The sequence below is a fragment of the Citrus sinensis genome, chromosome 7, assembly GCF_022201045.2.
Source record: "Citrus sinensis cultivar Valencia sweet orange chromosome 7, DVS_A1.0, whole genome shotgun sequence".
Taxonomy (NCBI): Eukaryota; Viridiplantae; Streptophyta; class Magnoliopsida; order Sapindales; family Rutaceae; genus Citrus; species Citrus sinensis.
In genome coordinates, this window is record NC_068562.1 from 17,046,884 (window position 1) to 17,069,372 (window position 22,489).

General features: G+C 33.0%; 1 protein-coding gene across 9 annotated transcripts; it reads right to left on the reverse strand.

The window, feature by feature from the left end:
- Window positions 1-10,927: 10,927 nt before the first annotated feature.
- On the reverse strand, window positions 10,928-19,581 carry LOC102624153 (leucine-rich repeat receptor protein kinase EMS1-like). Of its 9 annotated transcripts, XM_052444147.1 has the most exons (12): window positions 15,883-19,581; window positions 15,323-15,458; window positions 14,165-14,435; window positions 13,797-13,852; window positions 13,577-13,684; window positions 13,308-13,488; window positions 12,629-13,091; window positions 12,261-12,408; window positions 12,005-12,050; window positions 11,731-11,800; window positions 11,440-11,500; window positions 10,928-11,268 (listed from the first exon to the last, which is right to left on the reverse strand). In XM_052444147.1, exon 1 carries the CDS (start codon window positions 19,566-19,568, stop codon window positions 15,888-15,890), a length of 3,681 nt encoding a protein of 1,226 aa, XP_052300107.1. In that variant the 5' UTR covers window positions 19,569-19,581; the 3' UTR covers window positions 10,928-11,268; window positions 11,440-11,500; window positions 11,731-11,800; window positions 12,005-12,050; window positions 12,261-12,408; window positions 12,629-13,091; window positions 13,308-13,488; window positions 13,577-13,684; window positions 13,797-13,852; window positions 14,165-14,435; window positions 15,323-15,458; window positions 15,883-15,887. The 9 variants fall into 9 exon arrangements, with proteins under 9 accessions (XP_052300107.1, XP_052300114.1, XP_052300108.1 ...); XM_052444154.1 differs by having other exon boundaries at window positions 12,261-13,091; window positions 13,577-13,631; window positions 14,193-14,435; XM_052444148.1 differs by having other exon boundaries at window positions 12,261-13,091; window positions 14,193-14,435.
- Between the last annotated feature and the right edge of the window lie 2,908 nt (window positions 19,582-22,489).

Here is a 22,489-nt window from a genome sequence, read left to right on the forward strand (position 1 = left end):
CCTTCTAAAGAAAAATTACTTTCTTCTGCCATGCCCATTAAATCTTGGATTGAAATGGTTGAAGAACATGGAGCCCAATACAAATCTATTTCTTCTGATGACCAAGTAAAGCAATGGATGAGTTCCATTACAAAATCACCTGAGCTCATGCTCGCCCTCCAAAACCTTTCTCAGAGCCAAATTTCTCCCCAAAAAGAAATTGAAATTTCAAAACCCTCTTCCCAAAATGTTGTTGTCTCTGCTGAAAGCTCATCCTCCCAAATTGTGCTTTCTCAGCCAACACCTTCAAAGAAAACCTCCGATTGGTTTGATAAAACCCATTTTCAAAACATTCTTTCTCTAGAAGATGGATTTTACCATTCTGATCCTTTTCAAAGCATTTCAAAGTTTTTTCCCAAAGGCTGGTTTTTCAAACCATGGGATTTGACAAAACCCCAGTCTTATTATCAAAGCATTTTGGAAATAACTGAATCAGTTAAATTCAAACATTTCTTTCTTGACAAAGCCCATCCAGAACCGGCTTATTCAACGGCCACAATCCTCAAAGTATTGAGCCCAAATCAGTGGGGTGACCTACTCCACAATTGTAAAACCTTCCCTCTAAATTTTGAAACCCGTTTACCACATTGTCGGACTTTTTCCTACTGGGATTACCAACAAGCATGGTATAACACCTTCTTTATCCAAAACCCTAAAAAATCCCACTCTTGGTTATTTTTCTTCAACACAAAGATAACCGTTCAAAGCCTTCCAAATTGGTTTCAACATTGGTGGAATCATTTTGGCCCAATTCCACAAATCTTATCACCAAACGCTACAAATTGCCTAAACCTCTTCAAAGCCCATTATTTACCCTCTGTCTCAGAAAAAAGATTTCCCCCCTTTCTTTGCTTTTGTGCAAATTTCTTTCTTCCTTGGGTTTGTTCGTGGAACCTACGTTTCCACAACCAAGATTCCCAAGTCATCCTTCAAAGAACCTTTAAAGTCAAATGGTGGTCAAAATTTGATGAACAGTCCAAATTAACTGTCAACATGATCAAAGATTGGCTCTCCTCTAAAAACCTCCTACAACCAACCTTGGAAGCCTCTAAAGCCCAACAGACCTTCCTAACCCAAAAATCCAAAGCCCAGTCTCTTTTGGCAAGCGCCAAAACGGAAGATGAGTATTTCAAAGCCATGGAACAGCTCCTCGCCTCTCGATCAAAGTCCTCAGCTGCAGATTCCTCTGAAGATGAAGATGAAGATGTTGATGATGATGAAGAGCCTTTCATTTCTCTCGGAGACGATAATGAAGATGACTGTTTCGGCATTTTCTCTCCGATAAAGCATTGTAAATAATTATTTGATTATTTACTTTAAAAAAAAAAAAAAAAAAAAAAAAAGATGTATTTTCGGGTGGTCCCCTGGACACAAGTGAGAGCGCACATGTCTCTTCACCCGTATTGTATTTTTCTACAAAGAGTCTACTATTCAAAGCTACGATCCAATTGTTACTGTGCACTTAAAATCCCGCTACAGTGAACAGTGCAACTTTCCAGAGTTTACTGTGCACTTAAAATCCCGCTACAGTGAACAGTTTAAAGATTTTGTATATAAACCGAGAGGAAGACTTAGACTCCTCAGGTTTTCATTTCTCTCTTCAAAGCTTCTCTCTCTTCTTCTCTCTTCCTTCTCTCTAAAACCTCTCTCCCTCTCCGAAGGGTTCCAAAGAAGTTTTCTGCTTACACAATAGTTCTATCACAAGAGCTTTGGGTGATCAGACTAGTTCTTTACCTTCAATCTTCCCGTTTTTCAATCTTCCCTTCTGGAAAGATTTGAAAATTTGTAAAGCCAGAAAGCAAAGATGTATGTTTAAATTCAGTCCTTTAAATTTTTAAAGTTTAATGTAATTTAAATTTTCGCAATTTATTTTAAAGCATTTACTTTTCTGCAATTTAATTTTATGCATATTTAAATTCCAGCAATTTATTTTCAAAGCACTTTTTTTTTCAAAGCATGCTTGCAGACTGATCTGTATCAGATCTGCCATATAAATTCTACATTCCTCTGAGGCAAAGAGACCGGATCTCCATCCTCAGTTGTAAATCTTCTCTTCTCCCTCCATTCCTTCAGAGCACCATTTCCGGGATCCGGATCTGGTACGGTGTATGTACCCAAACCTTTAAAAGAACCTAATCTAAATCTGATAATAGCCAAATAAAAAGAATCAACCACGTTTAAAGCAACTTAACTCTATTTGGTAAACTAAAACTGATTTGGTATATCGGCTGGAAACCCGAACGTGCGGGCTATTGATCTGTTCTAAGTCAGATCTGGGTCCAAAGGCTTCACTTTGTGTAGCATCGATCTGGTCTAACAACGCCACGTATCAATTAGTTATTAAAATTGACTAACCGCGTTCAAATTTGTTTGAACATTGTATGATCCAAAGCAAATCTACTTAATTTCAAAGCTGGTAACTTATTTTAAAATTTGGAAAAAACCGATCCATTAATTGTTTAATTTAAAGTTTTAATACTGAGATCCAACGAAAGCACATCCATCCTTCGATCCTATTTCCTTCTGTGCATAAATTCTAAATTAAGATATTCAAAAGACTATCCATATGATAAGAGAGACCAATGGTATTAATTTCTTGATTGACTTAGCAAACATTTAACTTGAAAGAAAAAATTGGAATACTTGTTTTAACTAGATTTTGGGAGGATCTGGTTAAAACAAATAAATTTGTTTGAAAAGGAAATTGAAGCTGCCGTGCTAAGTTTATGGTATGTTCTCACAAGAGGCAGCAGGATAACTAGGCTAGTTTTAGTATTGGGAGGAGTGTGAGTGAGGGAGAAACAAAGATTAAATCTTTGAACCATCAAACTCCTTGAAACATGGAAAAATGGAGTAAACTGAGGTTAGAGTTAGAGCCAACAGTGGCCAATGACCATACTCTAATGCTCAAGTCAAGTGTTGGGTAGTAATTTTAATGGCCTCAGCGTTGTAAAAACCCTAAAGTTCTTTCAATGGTGAAAGTCCAGAGTTAGAAGATGACAAGTTGAAGAAATGAGTAAGGAAAGTTTTTACCCATTTTGGAATTACCCGTGAACTTTATTGGAGTGTGCCTACGGATCATTTTGATAAATCCAAACACTTGGCCATTATTCATTGGCCCACCCCTTAATTGAGGTTATTTTTGGTATTCTTGGTTGCGGTGACATTTGTGTGCTTGGAGACTAGTGCTAGCTTTATTCCTTAATTGTTCCACATGGCAGCCTTTGTCTTGTGGTTCTGCCTGCCTAGTAATTTTTTAAAACCTCCATGAGGTTTGAGGCCGTTGTAAGTGGATGGTGAAAATTATTTTATTTGTAAAAGACTCCTTACCGTCAGTTAAAATTTTCATTAATTAATTGTTGACTTTGAAAAGATAATATTACCCCCAATAATAATTTATAGACTGACACAACTAAAGTGCAAGGGCTGAAACTTATGATGCGTAAACCACTGACTTTATTTTTTTGACATTTTCGCCCTTTACAATTCCAAATATTTACAATTTCTTTATTCTTTGTAAGAATGGTGTGGATTGCTGACAGTGGTGAGATTTGTTTGAAATTAAAGACTTGATGAGAAATTAGATGTGTGCCAATCTTGTTGGTTGCTAATAAATTCATTAGTAGATGTTAAAGAGTTGTGGGAATTTTTTATGTAAAACTAACTGGTATACATTGTTAAAGTTTGATTATTGTTAAAGCTTTTCATAGAGTTATCTTTTTGTATATGAAACATTTGTTAAAAAATAATTGTAAAGCATTTAATAGGAAATTAAAATTAAAATAGGGGCTTGAAATGGTTTTAAAATTGCCACATTTATTTATTTATTTTTTTAATAATCAACAACAAAGATGACGATTATTTGAAAGAGTAGTGCTAGAGAGAGAGAAGCATGAGAAAAAGACGAGAGAATTTTGCTCTCTCTCTCTCTACCCACTCACTCTCTCTCTACCCCTTTATTCATTGTTTCTCTCGTCTTTGTCTCGTACTTCTCTACACCAAGAATTTTCCTATTTGAAAAGAACTGTCATTAAATGTTGTTTCATATGACTATTCTTACAATAAACTGTCATTAAAGTACACATTTACAACAACTGTTATTAAAAATTATGTACATAAGGTAAATAACCATGGTTTTTGTAACAAATTATTGTTATAAATGTATATTTAATGACGGTTTTCTAAATAACCATCATTAAATGTCACTTTTTAATGACAGTTTTAATAACTGTCATTAAATGTCACTTTTTAATGACCGTTGTTGAAAACCAATGGAGATTGGCAAATAATGACTACGGTTAATGAAATTAATGATATTACTGGTCATTATAAATAGATTTTTTATGATGGTTCATATCTCTTTTAATGTTGCGGCCTAAGATGATGGTTTTAAAACCGCTATCTTATGTTGTTTAAAACCGTGATTATACACTCATTTCGTAGTAGTGATAATTTCTTTCTTACAACAAACGGAAAGTCTCATTTAAATTAAGTCGTCCTCTAGATTGTTACATATGGTTAGTCAATGGCTCAAATATTCTCTCTCTCTCTCTTTATATATATATATGTGTGTGTGTGTGTGTGTTAATTGCTACCGTAGTTCACTTTTTATTTCATTTTTCCATAATCATGAATTATTGATCCCACCTACTCGTACTCAATATTCTAATTATATTAGGGATTTTCGATCTAAAAATGGGTTTTGCTGTAAAGATGAAAACAAACAAATTTGTCCTAAAGGCTTTTGTTTTTGTACTCCACCTTAATCATTATAAGTTGAGATTTATGAGTGTATAATGCATGTGGCAAGAAATGAAGTTTTATAACAACTACAATAACAACAAAAATTTATTTCCAGTAGAAGCATTTTATATTATCCATTTATTTCAACAATTAAAAACTTATTTTGACTATTGGGAGACTTAAAAGTAATTTTAAGAAATATAAAGCTAATTATGATATTTAGTAATTTTTTTAAATTTCTTTAGTAAAATCACTTAATCCTAAAATATATTTTAAAATTTAATCGTAGAAAAATTTATCTTTCATACAATTTCATATATATCCCCATATATATTATATAAACTTAAAAATAACCTTATTTAGTTAGAAAATATAATCAGTAAATTTATGACGATATTTATTATTATTTTAAATTTACATTCAATATTTTCTCAGCCTAGCTACTTTTTTATCAATTATTTTGGAAGAATAAAATCAAAGAAATAAAATTTAATAAATGTGCGTTTGTTAAGTCTTGCTCAAGAAGATTCCATATTTGCTGTGAGTCAATAGTAGAAGCAATATTGGGCTTGTCCTTTTCCACCTGCGCTTTCTTATTGGGCCTTTTCATAGTTAAGCAAGCTGGTCATCTTCGTCTCCAACAATTGCCTCATGTCCTGTGCTTCTTTGGTACCAATGTCCAAGAGGACACAAACAAACAAAAACGAGTAGGCTTCTGATGCTCCTCTAAATTACTTATCAAACCATTCTTCAATTAAAATGACTTAAATAATTAAAGATAAATTAATTCTCTTTTTTTTTCAATGAAATTCAATTAAACATTTAATTTTAATAACTTCCTACACCCAGATCTCCATTTCATAATTTATATTTATATTTTAAATTTTAATTGAATTTTTTTAGAAACTTTTAAGAATTAAGAATTATGGAGATAGAAATTGTGTAGCGAAAAAAAATAATTTAAAATTTTAGGATTTGTATGAATTTATAAACAAAAACTTAAAATAAATATTCTTTTTAGGATGAAATTTAGTGACAAAGCCATTGATCTTAATTTATGGGTTCATATTTTATAAATAAAGATGGGGTATTTTGAGGAATAGAATTCAAAAGGAGTGTCATAAAGATTTTTGAAATTCACTCATGGAAAAAATCATTGTAATTATCATGACTGAATCATGCTATAAACGTCGTTGAAAGAAAAATCAAATTGAATTATTACAAGTGCTATTCAAGAAAAAGAAATATAATCATATAGTAAATTGCTTGTATAATAATAAGAGAGTTGATCATGGAAAAATTTTTATTTGCTTGTATAATAATTTGTCATCTTTTATTTGAACTAAAGATAACTTGTTCAGGTCCAAGACCAACGTCAACGTGTCTTCTATATTGCTCACGAACTTATGAGTAAAAATAAAAAAACAAGTTATTTTAAGAGAGAGAAAAACATGTCAACTTATCCAAGTAGATCTTTTTGCTCACACACTCTTCTTGCTTTATATTGCATTCCAACTCAGTCGAAAAAAATTCTATGGGATGCTTATAGTTTTATTTTGAATTTGATGTATATTTGTAAGTTCTATATATTTAGGCTTAATCAATCATATATAAATAAGTTATAATAATCAATGTTTCGGCCTATTTTTTGCTCACTCTAGTGGTGTGGATCGAGGGACATTATAATTTATTTAATGATAGGGGGCGGTGAACCCGGATCAGTTAGAAAGCTGTGTGTTTAAGGGAGCCCAAGGGTGCTCTAGGGGGCTAAGGAGAAGCATGCATATACCTCAACACTCCTTAAAAGGAAGATCAAAGGTATTTGAAGCTCCTCTTTTCTTAATAACATGTTGGATATTGAGTTGAGAGCGTTCAGATTCACAAGATATGAAATCTATAATTCACAAGATATGAAGTCTATCTTATCTCTTAAAATGTTTAAGTAAAAATCCTTCTAAAAACAATTTGGATCCTTTTAAAAACATTTTGCCGATTATTTTTTGTTCTCATCAAACTGTTATTTTGTTCAATTTTTTTTTTTGAATTGTCAATTAATATTTTATGTGGGTTAAGCCAATTACAAGCAGTTACAGAAACCTGAAATGGAACTGAGAAATTAATTAAATTAGAATATTTGCAAATAGAATAAGCAACAATAATAATCTCGCATGCATTCAAAACTCTATAAAATTGAAAAATCTTATTGCCACGGCAAAGTAACTTGTAAAATTTCAACCGCCATTTAAGGACCCATACTTCTATTTTGAGCCTACCCAACAAATAAGTACTCACCTAATCAGGGTAATTTTTAAAAACTTCCCCTGAGGTTTGGGCTTGTTGCAAGTAGATGGAGAGAATCTATTTATTTGTAAAAAATTTTCTACCGTCAATTAATTTTAACATTGACCGTTAGTTGACTGTGCAAAAACAATATTACCCTTAACAACAGTTTGTAGACGGAAATAACTAAAACAAAAACTAAAATTGTTGGCTATTTTACCCTCTTTAAATTATTGATATTTTCTTAAAGTTCCTACAAGAAAGATAAAATTAAAAACTTGAAAAATCCTCTTTAAATTATTGATATTTCCTTAAAGTTCCTATAAGAAAGATAAAATTAAAAACTTGAAAATGAAATAGTCATAATCTTTATCTATGATATTGTAAATCTTTAGAAATGACAAGGATAAAATTGTCAAAAACTAAGATTTGTGCTTTTCGCGCCAACAATTTTAGTTTTTTTTTTTTAGTTATGTCAGTCTATAAACTGTTGTTAAGGGCAATATTGTCTTTGCACAGTCAACTAACGGTCAATGTTAAAATTAACTGACGGTAGGGGATTTTTTACAAATAAACAGATTCTCGTCATCTACTTACAATAAGTCCAAAACTCAAGGAAGGTTTTTAAAAATTATCCCACCTAATCACATCATTCAGGTATGCACTGAAATGATGCGATTGAGAATTTGTACATGAAGTTGGTGGTGTAAGTGAAGGACACTGCAGCTCGAAACTTTAGTGGTTCGTCGTTGTTTATGACACATATTTTTGAGTTTTTTGGGTGAAAAAATATTTTAGGATCAATGACGCTGTCAGAGCTGAATCCAACACAATTTAGGTGAATTCTGGTAATTTCGCATCCTCTGGCACAAGTGTTGTGTACGTCCACTTCAAAAGTTGGTATTCCACTTGGCTGGGCCGAAATTTGTTGTTCTAAAATCTGAATATCGCTATTTGAACACTTTCCTGCATATAAAGATTATTATTAACTTTGAGATGCGCATTACTTCACTCATTTTAAAATACGAATATCAGCATTCTAACAATCAACGTATAGCCGTATAATATAGTATTGTAAGATGTTACAAAAATATTGCTAAAGTTATTTTATATGTACATATACATACATACATACATATATATATATATATATATTCATTCTGAGTGCTGGCAATGACAGATCCAGAAACTAAAATAAGGAGGGCTTAGCTTAAAAAAATTTATTTAACTTAGATTTTTTTTAATGTTCACTTGAATACATTTTAAATCTTATAAACTCAAATTTTATTAATGTTTTTTAAATTCTAACTAATAATAGTAATAAATTATTATTTTTAAATGCGTGAAAATATCATTTTTCGAAGTAGTATTTTAAATATGTGAAAATATTATTTTTCGAAGTAGTTTCCACAAAATATTTAAAAAATAAAATAATGTGGCTAACGGAATTTGAACCAAACTTTTGAAACCATCAAATAACACGTTTACCATTTAACTACAAATCTTTTAACATATAAAATATGTGTCCAAATTTTTTTATCTAACTTTTTCAAAAGGGGCTTGAGTACATTTGAAAGAAAATTTAATGGCCCAGGGGACTGAAGCCCCTCCTGAGCCTTAATTGGGTCCGCCCATGAGTGCAGACCTCCTATTTTTTTAAATGTGGACATATTATTAAGTCATATGATTTAATAAAATTATTGTTCAATTAACTATAAAGTCATATGGGTTAAAAGCTTGTTCACATAAAAAAATACATATATAAGGGCGCCAGAACCTTATAATTTCTCTCCCTTTATCTCTCTCTATATAGAGTCTTGAACTAAAATTTAAGAAGGATTTACAATACCATAAATGAGTTTATAACATTGTAAAATCTGTTTACGACATCATAATTTTTGTTTCAAATTTTAATTTTGAATTGAAAAAATTTAATATATATACATATATGATTCATACCAGCGTCTAAGAGTTTGCGAGGCAAAATGGGAAAGGTGATGTTTTGGATTGAATTCAGTGTTTCCGATTCGATTGAAATCTCGTTTGATTGTATACCTGAAACAATCAAAATGGGTGCACTCAAAATCAATCCAATTGTCAATATGGGTGCACTCAAAAACAAAATTCTCATCTTCATATATAAGAATTTAAAATATTTAGACAAATAATTGTAAAGCTTCAAGTTTTCAATCAAACTATTAAAACCGTCACACAAAGCAAAGTTTATTTTGTAATATATATAGAGAAATTATACGCACATCAAATCAAGCCATTGGTATTACTTTTCATGATCTATAAAAACACTTTTAATTACGTAAAAAAAACAATTTTAAACACAATCTTAAAAGGGTAAATTTTAATAAGTATTCAAAAGTATGACAAAATAAATAACAATAACATTAACAAAAACAATACTAAAGTGAAAGAGAGAACATACCGCAAATAAATTCAAAAAAGAAAGCGAGAAAGAGAACGAGGGCAACCATTTGAAGCTTTTGTAGTGCCATACTGCCAAAATCTTTAATTTTGCCACAAATTCATACAACTAGAGAGCATCTGGTTATGTATATAGCCATGCATATATGCGACAAGTCAATTAAAGCATTAATTATAAAATAACTACGTTGAGTCAAAGAAAATTCTCCGTTTAGTTTCTAATATTAAATTCCTCTTGAGTCAAAAGAAAATTCTCCTTTTATTTTCTAATATTAAATGCCTATTTATTTGGTAATCTCATTACCGAAATTAATGTGCATGTTTTGGGCAAAGAATATTTTTATTTTTATTTTCCAGAAAATCTCGGTAGACAATAATTATGATCGATGATTTGATTTTGTATTAACGGAAACTTTCATAGTCTAATGCTGCTGCCGATGAATTAAGATTCATGCATTTTTTTTAATCTTTTTGTTCTCTCATTAATTAAGATCATCTATTAGAAGGATGAGATATTTGAACCCACTCAAATATTTTACAAACTAATTTTTTATAAAATATCTTATTACTAAAGTACCTAGAATGTAAATTACAAATATAGACAAACTAACATAATTTAATAAAAAAATTATTCTTTAAATTCATTTTAAATTATTTGAAAATATGTCAATAATCAACCATCTATATTTTTAAGTCTTAAAGTGTAATTTGTTTTTTAATAGAATATCAAACATATTTGCTTTGTGTTTAGTTTCGAACACAACTTGAAAAATATTTAATTCGATTCAACTAATAACAAACAGGAAAACCAACCAATTGAAGGCCTATATTCTTCAGTCTTAGAGTAGAATTCTCTTCTAGGATACTCCATAATAAAGTCAAGTATCTCTTAATTATTTTTTGAGTTTATTTAGTAGAATAATATAATGTGAGGAGTGTAATTGGTATTTAGGTGTGTGCATATAATAAAATCTTAATTTTTGGATTTTAATAGTGGGTTTATTGAGCAAATGAGTATTAAAGAGTATTTTGGTGAGTTCAAATATCCACACCACCGTACAAATGGTAATGATATAACCTAATGAAAAGAATATATCAAAGAAAGATTCATTTAATTTTGCACATTAATTTCATTTTTTTTCCATATTCTCTCTTTTTAACATTATTTTCTTTTCCTGTTGTTTCTCCCATCCATCTTACCAAAGAAAATCCTATGTAGTTTTGTAACTAATAAAAAATTATTAAGCATGTTACTTAATTGTATAAACATATCTCAACTGCATTTTGCCCTTGAAAATGCCAAAAATATATGGATTTTTAAATTTTGCGTTACTTCTATTTGTTACTATTTAGTCGTCCTTTTGTTTCAGAATCATACAAGGAGTACAACATAATCAACAAAATACTATGGAAACTGTACCACAAAATACCCAAAATGTAGCTTCATTGAAAAATTCGTTGAAATTATATACTGGCATTAACCAAAAGTAAGAAAAAAATACCTCTATTAGAAAATTATTTTTGGGTAAAAGTATACATATCTGTATGTCTTTCCTTGGCAAAACAATATCCTTGGCTGATCGTAAACCTGCCTAACAATTTCAGCAGCATCGGCCATTTTATATCTTTCCTAGGCTGATCGTTTTTTACCCTGGACCTGAGGTTGAATTGGCATAAAACTTGTTCCAAATGTCAAAGGTGCCGCTGACATTGTCAAGAACGATTGCACCTAAACTGAAGATCATGTAAAGCTCCATAAACTATCTGTGCCTGCATTGTTCATGGTATATCTTTTAGTTCATCTGAGACAAGGGATATGCAATCTGATCATCTCCAGACCAACAATGAAATGTTTTATTAGCATTTTGTACAATCTCAAGCGTTATAAGATGCAATGCATATTCGTTATAAAACAAGCATCAATGTCATAGACATACTCACAAGTCTAAAGAGTCCACCTCTGCAAATGTAGCAGTCGAATCATCCATATCGGACAAAGAACCTAAACCAACACCATGCACATCAAATAGAAGAAAGAAAAAGTTAGAGCTAACTCCCAATACAATTAAGAACTGAAATATAAAAGATTATACAAATAATAAAAATCTGAAATTAGCAAATGCGAAGTGAAAGAAATTACTTGTCCAGTTTATTTATTACCTAGATATAACTATTAAAAAACCAAAGGTACCAAAACAATTAAATTTGATATTTTATATCATAGAAACTCACATCCAGAGACTCATTGCCAACCAAAGATTGTTCTTTCGAAGGCTACATCCATCAAAGTGTTTCCATTCAGCTTCATCAGTGAAAAGAAAACACGCATATTGCTCAAAATTCTTCAAAACTATGTAACATTATTAATTACTGAAACATATAATATGTAGATGGAGAGATGCTACTGATACACAAGTAAAACTCAATTCGCTCAATTGTTTTTCTTTTCTCAACAACCAAACAGACGCGAAAAATATGAAAATGCAGAGTGGAGAAGTGGACTCACCTCAGACACTAAGAAAAGTTGGGAAAAGAAATGCCAAATTCGGTACCTAAACAAATTTAAAGAAGGACAATTACAATTTGATGGAAAAAGAAAAAGAAAAAGAAACTTCTGCTTAATTTAATGAAGGATAATTTACTAGTTTGATAATCTAAACCCTAATTAGAAAAAACGATAACGGAAGATGAAGAAGAATTACCATGTGTTTTGAGATCAAATAGCTGCAGAAGAATCAAACAATGACTCGAGCTTCACATACCTGTATTCTAGCCCTCTTGAGAAGAAGAGAGTTCTCTTTTAAGGATCTCCTTCTCCTTAGTTTCATTATCTTCAGCTTTAGTGTTTCGACATTCCGAGCTGATGTCAAATCTCGAAGCTGCTCAGCCTCTTTGTGCTGCTCATCAACGCTGCAATTCACCCAATCAATAATTATTCCCATAACACAACAGAAGACACAAAATTATCATAACTTGACCCTGGAGGCTAATAACAGCTGAAAATGGATTTCAAGTACAAGTAAAGGGATATGTGATAAAGACTTAGTAGGCTTTTCTGATCAAACAAAGTCACCGTGGGTTTTAATTATACAAACTCCTGGCATCCACACATAAAGGTTCACTACTTAACTGAAATCCCAATAATTATAGCTTGATGGACCAAACAAGCCCTGAAGAGTGGAGAGAACAGCATACATGTTAAGATGATGTTTTGTGAACCAAAGAGGTAATATATGTGTTACCAAAAAAGCATCAAATGATTATCAGCAAACGTACTTTGTGGCTTTTTCAAGCATCAAGCTTCTAAGAAATTCAAAAATACCCACATTTTGAGCAATGCATGCCTTTATTCCTTTGTATCTTATTACCCAAATTTGAGCCTCAGAGTCTCTGATATTTGTTGCATAATATGGGTTAATCAAATCAATGACTTTCCTAAGTTCCTACATAGTTACTATTCAAGTTCATAATTAAAATTAGCTTGAAAAAAAATGGGAGTCTACAATCAAACTCATTTCTTCTTTCCTGAGATGTTTATCATTTACTTGCTTCAGCTCCTCGTTCAAGCTCTGGCATTTTGTGAGGTGTTCAAGCTGCATTTAACACTTGTAAACAAAAGTTCAGGATTTTTTTTTTTCTAATTTTTTCGGTTCTTTCATCAATCATTTAATCAGTTTTCTATACATCTGATCTAAGAATATAAAAACCAAGAAATGAGTCACTCTTGTTTTCTGATAATAAAAAAGAAATAAAATTACAAACATGATCTGCCAGATTCTAAAGATTCTGTTTAATGATGTATCACTCACTCATTTTCTGCAATTCACAAAACAACCCAGCAGCCACTAAAAGTGTCGAAGATGGCTATGAAGCCAATTGGAAACTTGAAAGACTAATCAGCAGCAGCAACTATTCCTTGCAAGCTAGACCAAAGTGTGTCCCATTGCAATACCAACAAGAACTGCTACAACATTGCCTACTTCTCTATTCCTGAAAAATGGAAACTTATCCCAATGAAAACCAGAAATTGCTTACAGCAGTCAAAGAATGTTGACAGGAGTTCCCATTTTTCATCTACCTCTCATTGACAGGCTCGAAACAAAATTTGATAGCAGTCGGGGAACCCTTGCACTCTTGCATTCTCAGGAATTGTCAGTACACGATTTCATAATGTACGAAAAATGGTCTAGCAAAAGAATGGTATTATGAGTGGCATATGTCTATAGGTGAACACAAACATGAACCTGACCTACTAACACATTTAAATGTAAAAGAATGGTCTTTTTTTAAAATCTTACCAATTTTGGAAGAGTTGTGATCATACCACTTAGCTTCTGCCTTCTCCATACTGCACCTGCAATGAAAAATGAGAGGAGATTCAAAACTTAAAAACTTAAAAGACATGTTTATTGAATCAATAGCTAGCGATTAGCTGTTACGAAGCATACTATCAAAAAGAAATACACATCTTTTGATGATATGGTTTGTGAACAGAGCCATTGACTCCAGTGATGGAGCAGCATCTAAAGGGAATAAGTGGAAACAACAAGAATAACCAAGTACAATAAATTCATGCACCCTGCAGCAAGGTCCTGTCTTGTTTTACTCAATATGTATAGAAATAGAAAAAACTCAAATTATGCCTCACTAAAATATAAATGCCTACCAGAAAATAACCTCTAAAGATGATTTACCCATGTACAGTCCATCCGCACAGTTTCTAACTGAGTCTGAATTTAGCAACTTTCTCCATTCTGAGAAATTTCGAAGATCCAGATAAATATAATGATAATAACATCAGAATAAACTGAAGCCATCCATTGTCTTCCAGACTCCCCCTAACGAGTGCTCCCCCTCATTAGTCCCCAATTAGGCAAGGTGGTCTAGAGTTGATGCATCTGTATGTACTGCCCCACAGTCAAAAAGTACCTGATCGTCTGCACTTAGTAAAAATGAATCTTGCCTAAATAACTTTAAACATTAGTTCAAGAACATTGAAAATGTAATAATGACTAGTAAGATCCCTGATAGACTAATTGTTTGTGACCGAGTAAAATGAATCATTTAACTTTTATCATCACCCAATCACACACACTAGCTCAACAATAAAATAGATGAAGAGAAAGAAATACTGATTTACCAACCCAACTCCACTATAAAACATGTATAAAATGAAAAGGCCACCAAGTAATTGAAAAAATTAATAAAGAAATACCCTTCAATACTTCTCTAATAAAAAGTTCATTCCTTCTTCTTGATATTCTGCCTACTCCTGAATCAACCCTAAATTTCTTTTACTCCCAGAACTGAGGTCACCACCATTAATACCTAAAGCATCTATAAAGTCAGTCTAGGAGCAAGCTGCCATATATAGTCTTAATTACCAGGTATGCTGTTGCTGGGGGTGCAGTTATCTTCGTGCTCATCTTATACAGTTTACTATTCTCCCAATGGTTACGCATTAGTCTACAGTATCAAAAATCTTATCCTAAATGCTGAAATGAAATATTTGCAAAGCATATGTAACTTGAAGTTCTCCAATTGAATCAATCAACAAGTGATACACTTATGATAGAACTATATCATTGGTTTAACAAATCTGATCGGCCATATGACATAACAGGTTTATGTGATCTTGCCTGATGTTGATTACAAATGTTTCTTCCACCTGATTTGATCGTGTCACAATTCAGGCTAGGATGAGCCAGAATAAACAAAACCATTAATGGCCATTTCTCAAGTTGGCTGCACTAAAAGAGTAATAGTAACATTTCCATCAACATTAGTAGTCCACATTCCCAAAGTTAAATATTTTCAGAGTTACCTTTATTGACTTAGATAGTCCATTTGGACTTGAAATTGTTGCATTTCCTCCCACTTGCTTATATTAAGGTTCAATCCACTCCACCGAAAGCAGAATGCAACTCTGTTAGAGGCGAAATAACATCCATATGTGCAACCTGCATGATTTAACAGCATAAAAAGATTTAGCAAATAGTGTTTATTTTAAGGGATTCTTTTGTTGAGATAATTTATAATTAAGTTCAAATTAGTAGGCTTTAAAAGCGTTTAGCAAATAGTCCAACTAGCATCAGCATTTTTTGAAGATGAAAATCCCACATGTTAGCAGTGAGAGAACTAGGCCATGAAAAAAAAAAAAAAAAACACGAAGTACCAATGAACAACTTTAGAGAAATCCATTATTAAAAAGCAAACTCCAGCACATGGCCAGATAAAAGGAATATATGTGAGTAGCTTTCTTTTGTAGCTTTCAGAGGAATTGCAAAAATGCCGAAGCTCCCAAGCAACAAATTTGATTGACAATCAAGAAATTTTGAAGCTAAATTTTGTTTAGGTTAGCTGCAGGAACCCTCACAACCTTACCTCAGCTATATATCCTTAGTGCCAGAGGATTCTCCCCTTTCTATTTTAATCTCCTCTGGAGGTTCATCCATTATGATATTTTCAATCAACTCCAGTACATGAAGCATGGTAGGCCTGACAGTAGGATCATTAGAGATGCAACCAGTGGCAATCTGCAACATTTTAAGCATCGTTGGCTTTGAATTTGCATTAAGCACTGCAGGGTCCAGAACCTCATCAGCCTGTTCATTCTTCATCATATGCAGCACCCAATCGACCAAATTCTCGCCATCTTTATCTTCAAACTCAGGTCCTGTGGGTTGTTTTCCGGTCACTAATTCAAGTAGGATGACACCAAAGCTATATACATCACCCCTTTCAGTAGCCTTCCCAGTTCCCCCATACTCCGGGGGAACATAGCCAATTGTGCCCGCTACAACAGTGCTAACATGACTCTCACAATCGCTGATCAGTCGAGCAAGTCCAAAGTCTGAAATTTTTGCTTCAAAATCATCATTAAGCAAGATGTTGCTAGCTTTGATATCCCTGTGGATAATATGAGGTTGGAAGCCATGATGAAGAAATGCTAGCCCACGAGCAGCACCACCTGCAATTTTGCAGCGTTTACCCCAATCAAGAGATGCAGCCTGATTTCTTAGCCAATCATCTAAGCTTCCCTTGACCATGTACTCATAGACAAGTAGCTTCTCCTCATCAACTGAGCAGTAACCAAGCAACTCCACAAGATTCTGGTGCTTTACCATGCCCAAGGTTTCCATTTCAGCAGCAAATTCTCGGTCACCCTGTCCTGTAGCCTGGCTTAACTTCTTGACTGCCACTGTTTTCCCGTCAGGCATAGTACCTTTGAATACAGTTCCAAAGCCACCACCTCCAATAACATTTTCCTCGCAGAATTTGTTGGTGCCTGCAACAATCTGATCATAAGTTAATTTCTGGAGACTTGGTTCAAACATGGCTAAATTGATGCTCAAATGCTCCATTAACGCACTGCTGCTGCGATCTGAGATACTCTTTCTATTTTGATCAGAGATACTATTTCGCTTGCTTTCTCTAGTTTCCTCAGGATCACTTTGCCTGTTGCTTCTTTGAATCCACCACCACAGCACAGAGACGATAATTGCAATGACAAGAACAGAGCCAACAACAATTCCAACCAGGGCCAATTTACCAAAGGTCAAAATCTTGCAATCTGAACCCATAATTTTCCCACAGAGATCTTTGTTCCCAGTGAGTGACATTATTGAGAGGTTCTGACAAATACCACTTCTCGGCACCTCACCTTCCAATCTATTATCTGCCAAATTCAGGTATAACAGATTCGGCAAACTACACATCTTCTCTGGAATATGTCCACCTAGCATGTTCCTTGAAAAATCCAGGTATTCCAGATGCACAAGATTACCAAGGTCAGAAGGAATCTCTCCTGTCAACTTATTTAGATGAAAATCCATTCTCATTAAGTATGAAAGGGTACTCAAAGACTGTGGCAAACCCCCATCAAAGAAATTATTACTCAAGTTCATTATTGCAATCTTCCAGGCCACTGAATTTAAAAAGAGTTTATCCACTGGACCCGAAAGCTTGTTGGACTGAACATAAAGCCCCTCAATTCCCAGAATGTGTGACAAAGACGAAGGAAGCTCACCGTCAAGCTCATTATAGCTTAAATCCAGGTGCGTAAGCCCATTCAAGTTTCCAAAATTAGTTGGCACTGAGCCAGATAACTTATTGGCTGTCAAATTCAGCTTTATCAAACCATTCAAACGACCTAGGCTTCCAGGGATGGAACCCGTAAGCTGGTTGTATCCCAAATACAAGCCTTGAAGCTTGAGAGAGTCACCAAATTCTGGTGGAATGGAGCCTGTTAACAGATTTTCAGACAAGTCCAAGGTTGTAAGGTTTGTTAGTCTCGAGAGTGATACAGGAATCTTACCAGAGAGCATGTTATTGCTAAGTAGAAGATATACTAAAACCACACAGCTCCCCAGTTCTTCAGGTATTGGACCAGACAACGTATTGTATGAAAGATCAAACTTTCCATGATTCTGGCTATAACTTAAATAAGGTATACTGACCTCACGGAAATAGGATGAAGGCTTTGAAGGAATCGGCCCAGATAAATTATTATGAGAGAGATCTAAGAATTGCAGCTGAGTCAGGTCTGCAATCTTCTCTGGAATTGACCCATTGAGATTGTTGTTTCCCAGGTCCAATGTGTTAAGTGAAATGCAGTCTCCAAATTCCATTGGAATAATCCCATCAAAAAAATTTGAATTCAACTTAAGAATTTGAATATTTGTGAGATTCCCAATTTTCTTAGGTATTTGCCCTGTTAACATATTGCTACTAAGATCAAGCTCTTCCAAAGCAACTGCATTACCTATCTCCCAGGAAAGAGAACCCTCTAACAGATTACTGGCTGCATTAAACTCCATCAAGTTCTCCGAGTTCCACAGACTCACTGGTATTACACCAGTGAAATTGTTATATTGAAGATCAAGAACCTTCAATGGCAGCTCCGAGATATACTCCGGTATGGAACCAGATATGCGATTATTTACGAGTACCAACTCACTCAGATTGGTACACCTGTCAAAAACATCTTCAATAGTTCCTGAAAGCATATTCCCATCAAGATTAATCTCCACAAGGGATCCTGAATCACACAATTCTCTTGGTATGGGACCAGAAAGCTTGTTATTGCTCAAACTAATGCACTTCAACATAGAACAATTTCCAATCTCTGGTGGGATTCGGCCAACAAACTGGTTATTATACAGCCAGAGGGAGTCCATTTGGTTCCACTTCCCCAGCCAAGAAGGCAATGGTCCAGAAAGTTGGTTCATTCCAGCAGAAAACGTAAAAATTTGTAGCTCGGCCAGCTGCTCAGGCAACGACCCAGATAATGCATTGAGAGAAAGCACCACTGCTTTCAAATTCCTACAGTTACCAAGCTCAGCTGGTATGGACCCGGTGAATTGGTTTATGCCAAGATAAAGGTCACTAAGCTTTTTCAAGTTGCCAATTTCAGGGGGAATGTTACCAGACAGTAAGTTATTTGAAACATCCAGATAACTCAAAGACTGTAAATTTGTGAAGAGACTTACAGGGAGTGAACCTGAGAGAAGATTGTCACTGAGGCCCAAGTCCTGCAACTGAGTCAAGTCACCGAGTCGACTCGGAAATGTTCCATTCAAGCCATTGCCGGAAAAATCGAGGGACTTGAGCTGTTTTATGTCCCCAAGCTCAGATGGCATTTCCCCGGTGAAAGAGTTGGAACGAAGCGAGAGAGTTTCGAGCCGAGTCAGCAAACCGAGTTGACTCGGGACAGAACCGGACAGCTGGTTTTCACCCAAAGACAGCATTTTCAGACGTTTAAGGTTGGAGACTTGAGGAGAGAGTTGACCAAAGAGAAGGTTTTTGGAGAGGTCAAGGATTCTGAGGCTCGAAAGATTATAGAGGAAAGGAGAGACAGGGCCTTTGAGTGACTGAGTTTGGATAACTAGGGAGACGACTCGGCTGTGTCTACATTTCACTCCAAACCAGTCACAGTGTCGAGTCGTTTTGTTCCATCCAGAAAGGACTTGAGGATTTTGAAGGGAGTTTTTGAAATGAACAAGACTTCTTCTTTCTTGTTTTGGCTCATCAATGGCGGTAAAAGTTCCAAAACTTAAAGAAAAAACCATGAGACAGAGCAGGAGCTTAGCCATTTCCAGGGAGCAAAATGGAAGTTGCAGATGGTAAAAGAAAACGTTGAAGAGGTGAAAATATAATAGAGAAAATTAGACTACAACACAAACAGCAGATAAAATGAGAGTACAAAGCAAACACTCATTCTCTCTCTTTTACCATAAACATCACTCCTGCAAGCTTGAAACGCCGCCGTTGGCTAAGGTGCTGCATTTTGGCGCCAAATAGTGTGTTATATGATAAAATGACAGAAGTACCCATGGCAAACAAAAATAATAGAACTGCTCATATAATAATTATGCCAAAGAGAAGGGGACTATTGTAATTTAAATGATTACTTATAAAGAACTATTATTTCAATTTTTTCATTGACAATTTTACAATTAAATTATATTATATTAAAAAACAAAAAAATGAATTGATTTTAATGTTGGATCAATGATAAATTTCCTATATTTTTAATAAGAGAAAGAAACCTTAGATTTAAAAATACAAAGGTTAAAATGGAGTATGTACTATATTAAATTTAATTTATTGTCAATGAATATTTTACTCTAGAATTAAAAAAATAAATTTAAATTTAACGATTCTTTATCTTTTAATAAATAAAATTAAAAAAAGGAGTATTTTACTCTTCTTATTTCTTATAACAAAGAAATAAACTAACATGCATAAATACGGGCGTAAATGCTCCATATGACTCTTGAAATGTTCGGACACGTGATTTGTAATTATTATAAATCATATTATATAACAGCCTAATATGATTTTATTTGTTATTTTTTTTACTTACAAAATTTAAATTTTTAATATTAATTAATTAACAAAATTTTGTGCCTTATAGATGCACTTGTCAAATGTCAAGTGGAGCCTGTCACAATCGCTTGTACGAGTGGTTATGCCTCCTGTAGACAATATGAACGAAAAGACTAGACTTTGATAGTTATAGATAGCTTACTACTATAAGCTAAAAAGAAAAGTTGCAAGAAATTTTTTAAGTCAATTTTACTTGTATTCATAGAAAAAGAAACTTCATTGGATAATCACTGTAGTATGGCAGCACTAGCAGCCTTTGGAACTTGGAAGCGTACCGTAATGAAGTGTAGCCAGAGCTTTATGTGTATGTCGCCGTATACTTATATATTGTCATGACTCATGAGATAATTACATGCAATGGAGTAGGTGTAGATCGGTTTGGATTGGTTTAAATTAGAGATGGTCAAGGGTCATGTTGGTAAAGGAAGGCCTATGAGGATATGTGGGTTGGCACGGCATGATCAATCATGTGATTCGTGTCATGCTATGTCCAAATTTTTTGTTTAGACATAGTAGGCTCGTATGAAAAAAAGTAAAATATATATATATATTTTTTATGGAGACATCAAACTGTTAGTGCCTTTTTTTTTAATCCATGTATTTTTTTTAAGTCAACATATCTTTAGTCAAATTCAGTATAATTATTTTAAAATTAAAGTCTATATTCAATAATAATAACTAATAATAGTAAGAGAATATAATACTAATTATTAATTTAGATATTACAGTATTAGAATTCTTTTTTATAATAAACAACAACAAAAATAATAATAAATTTTTAAAGGGTTAACTTAATTGTTAACTTGAACCTCCATAGGATCATCAATCATAGATCATAGTCCAAAATAATATTAATGCATACATATATAAAATCATGGTATATATAATTTTATTTATTAAAATCATGATATCATCAATAGATTATAAACATAAAACAATTAGAGTATTTTTTATGAAATAGAGAATTAAATAAATTTGAAAAACTTATGCTAATAAAATACATTAAAAGATTCAATTTGAAGTTATTTGTAAAATTATAAAATTTTAAATTTATTTTCATAAATAACGTTTTACTTTAATATACTTTGACCAGCATGTTATTGATGCCTTGTGAACCATGTGTTAGCCTACTAGTAAAACGTGCTTTAGCATATTTCTACTAATACAGTCCTTTTAAGGTTCATGTACCTAAAATTCTTACCCTAATTCAGTCGTGTGTCTACCTGCCATGCCATGTGTCCTATCAAAATATACTCGTGTCTTATGTTGCTATTTGGATGTGTGTCATGCTCATGCTATGCCACGTGTAGCTAGCCTATTAGACATCTCTGATGTCTAGAGTAAAATTGAATTCAAAATAGTTCAATTGAGTTGGGATATTTGAAACTACAATCTGACTAAAACTTCAAATAGAGCTGAGGCGAATTAGAAATTCCAACTTGATTTGGCTCAATTAAAGCTTACTTGATATTGAGGTTAGACAACTATAATTTAGAGTATACTTGGTAAATATTAGCTACTATAACTTGAAAACTAAGCTAATTTGATCTACAACTTGTATGATTAAAAATCTATAATATCTTTACTATTTTTAAAAAATTATTATTTAAAAATACATTTACTACACATTATTAATTTTTACTTCATAATCAAATTTTTTTAACAAGAATAATTTTAAAAAAATCACCTTAATACCAAGCAAGACCGAAGTCAGATTGTGAATTTTCTATTTCTCATTTAATCAATGTTCAATCTCGCAATTCTGAAAGAACATATATCCAACATATAAGCACCGAGACAAGGGAACAAATTCATTAATTTATGCATATAGACGAAAACGACTTGCATTTGAAGACGATCCATCCAGCATATAAACATCATGTTTAAAATAAGGAAAATTCTACCGTTCCATGACTAAAATTATGGCATTAATACTGAGATAAATATAAATTTTATAAATTACATAAATTAGTATATAGAATATTAAATAAGTAAATTAATATAAGAGCAGTAAATTGATGTTATAAAATTATAGAAAAAAGCAAACACATGTTAAAATAACATAAAATTTGTAATTCAATATTAAACTATCATTAAACAA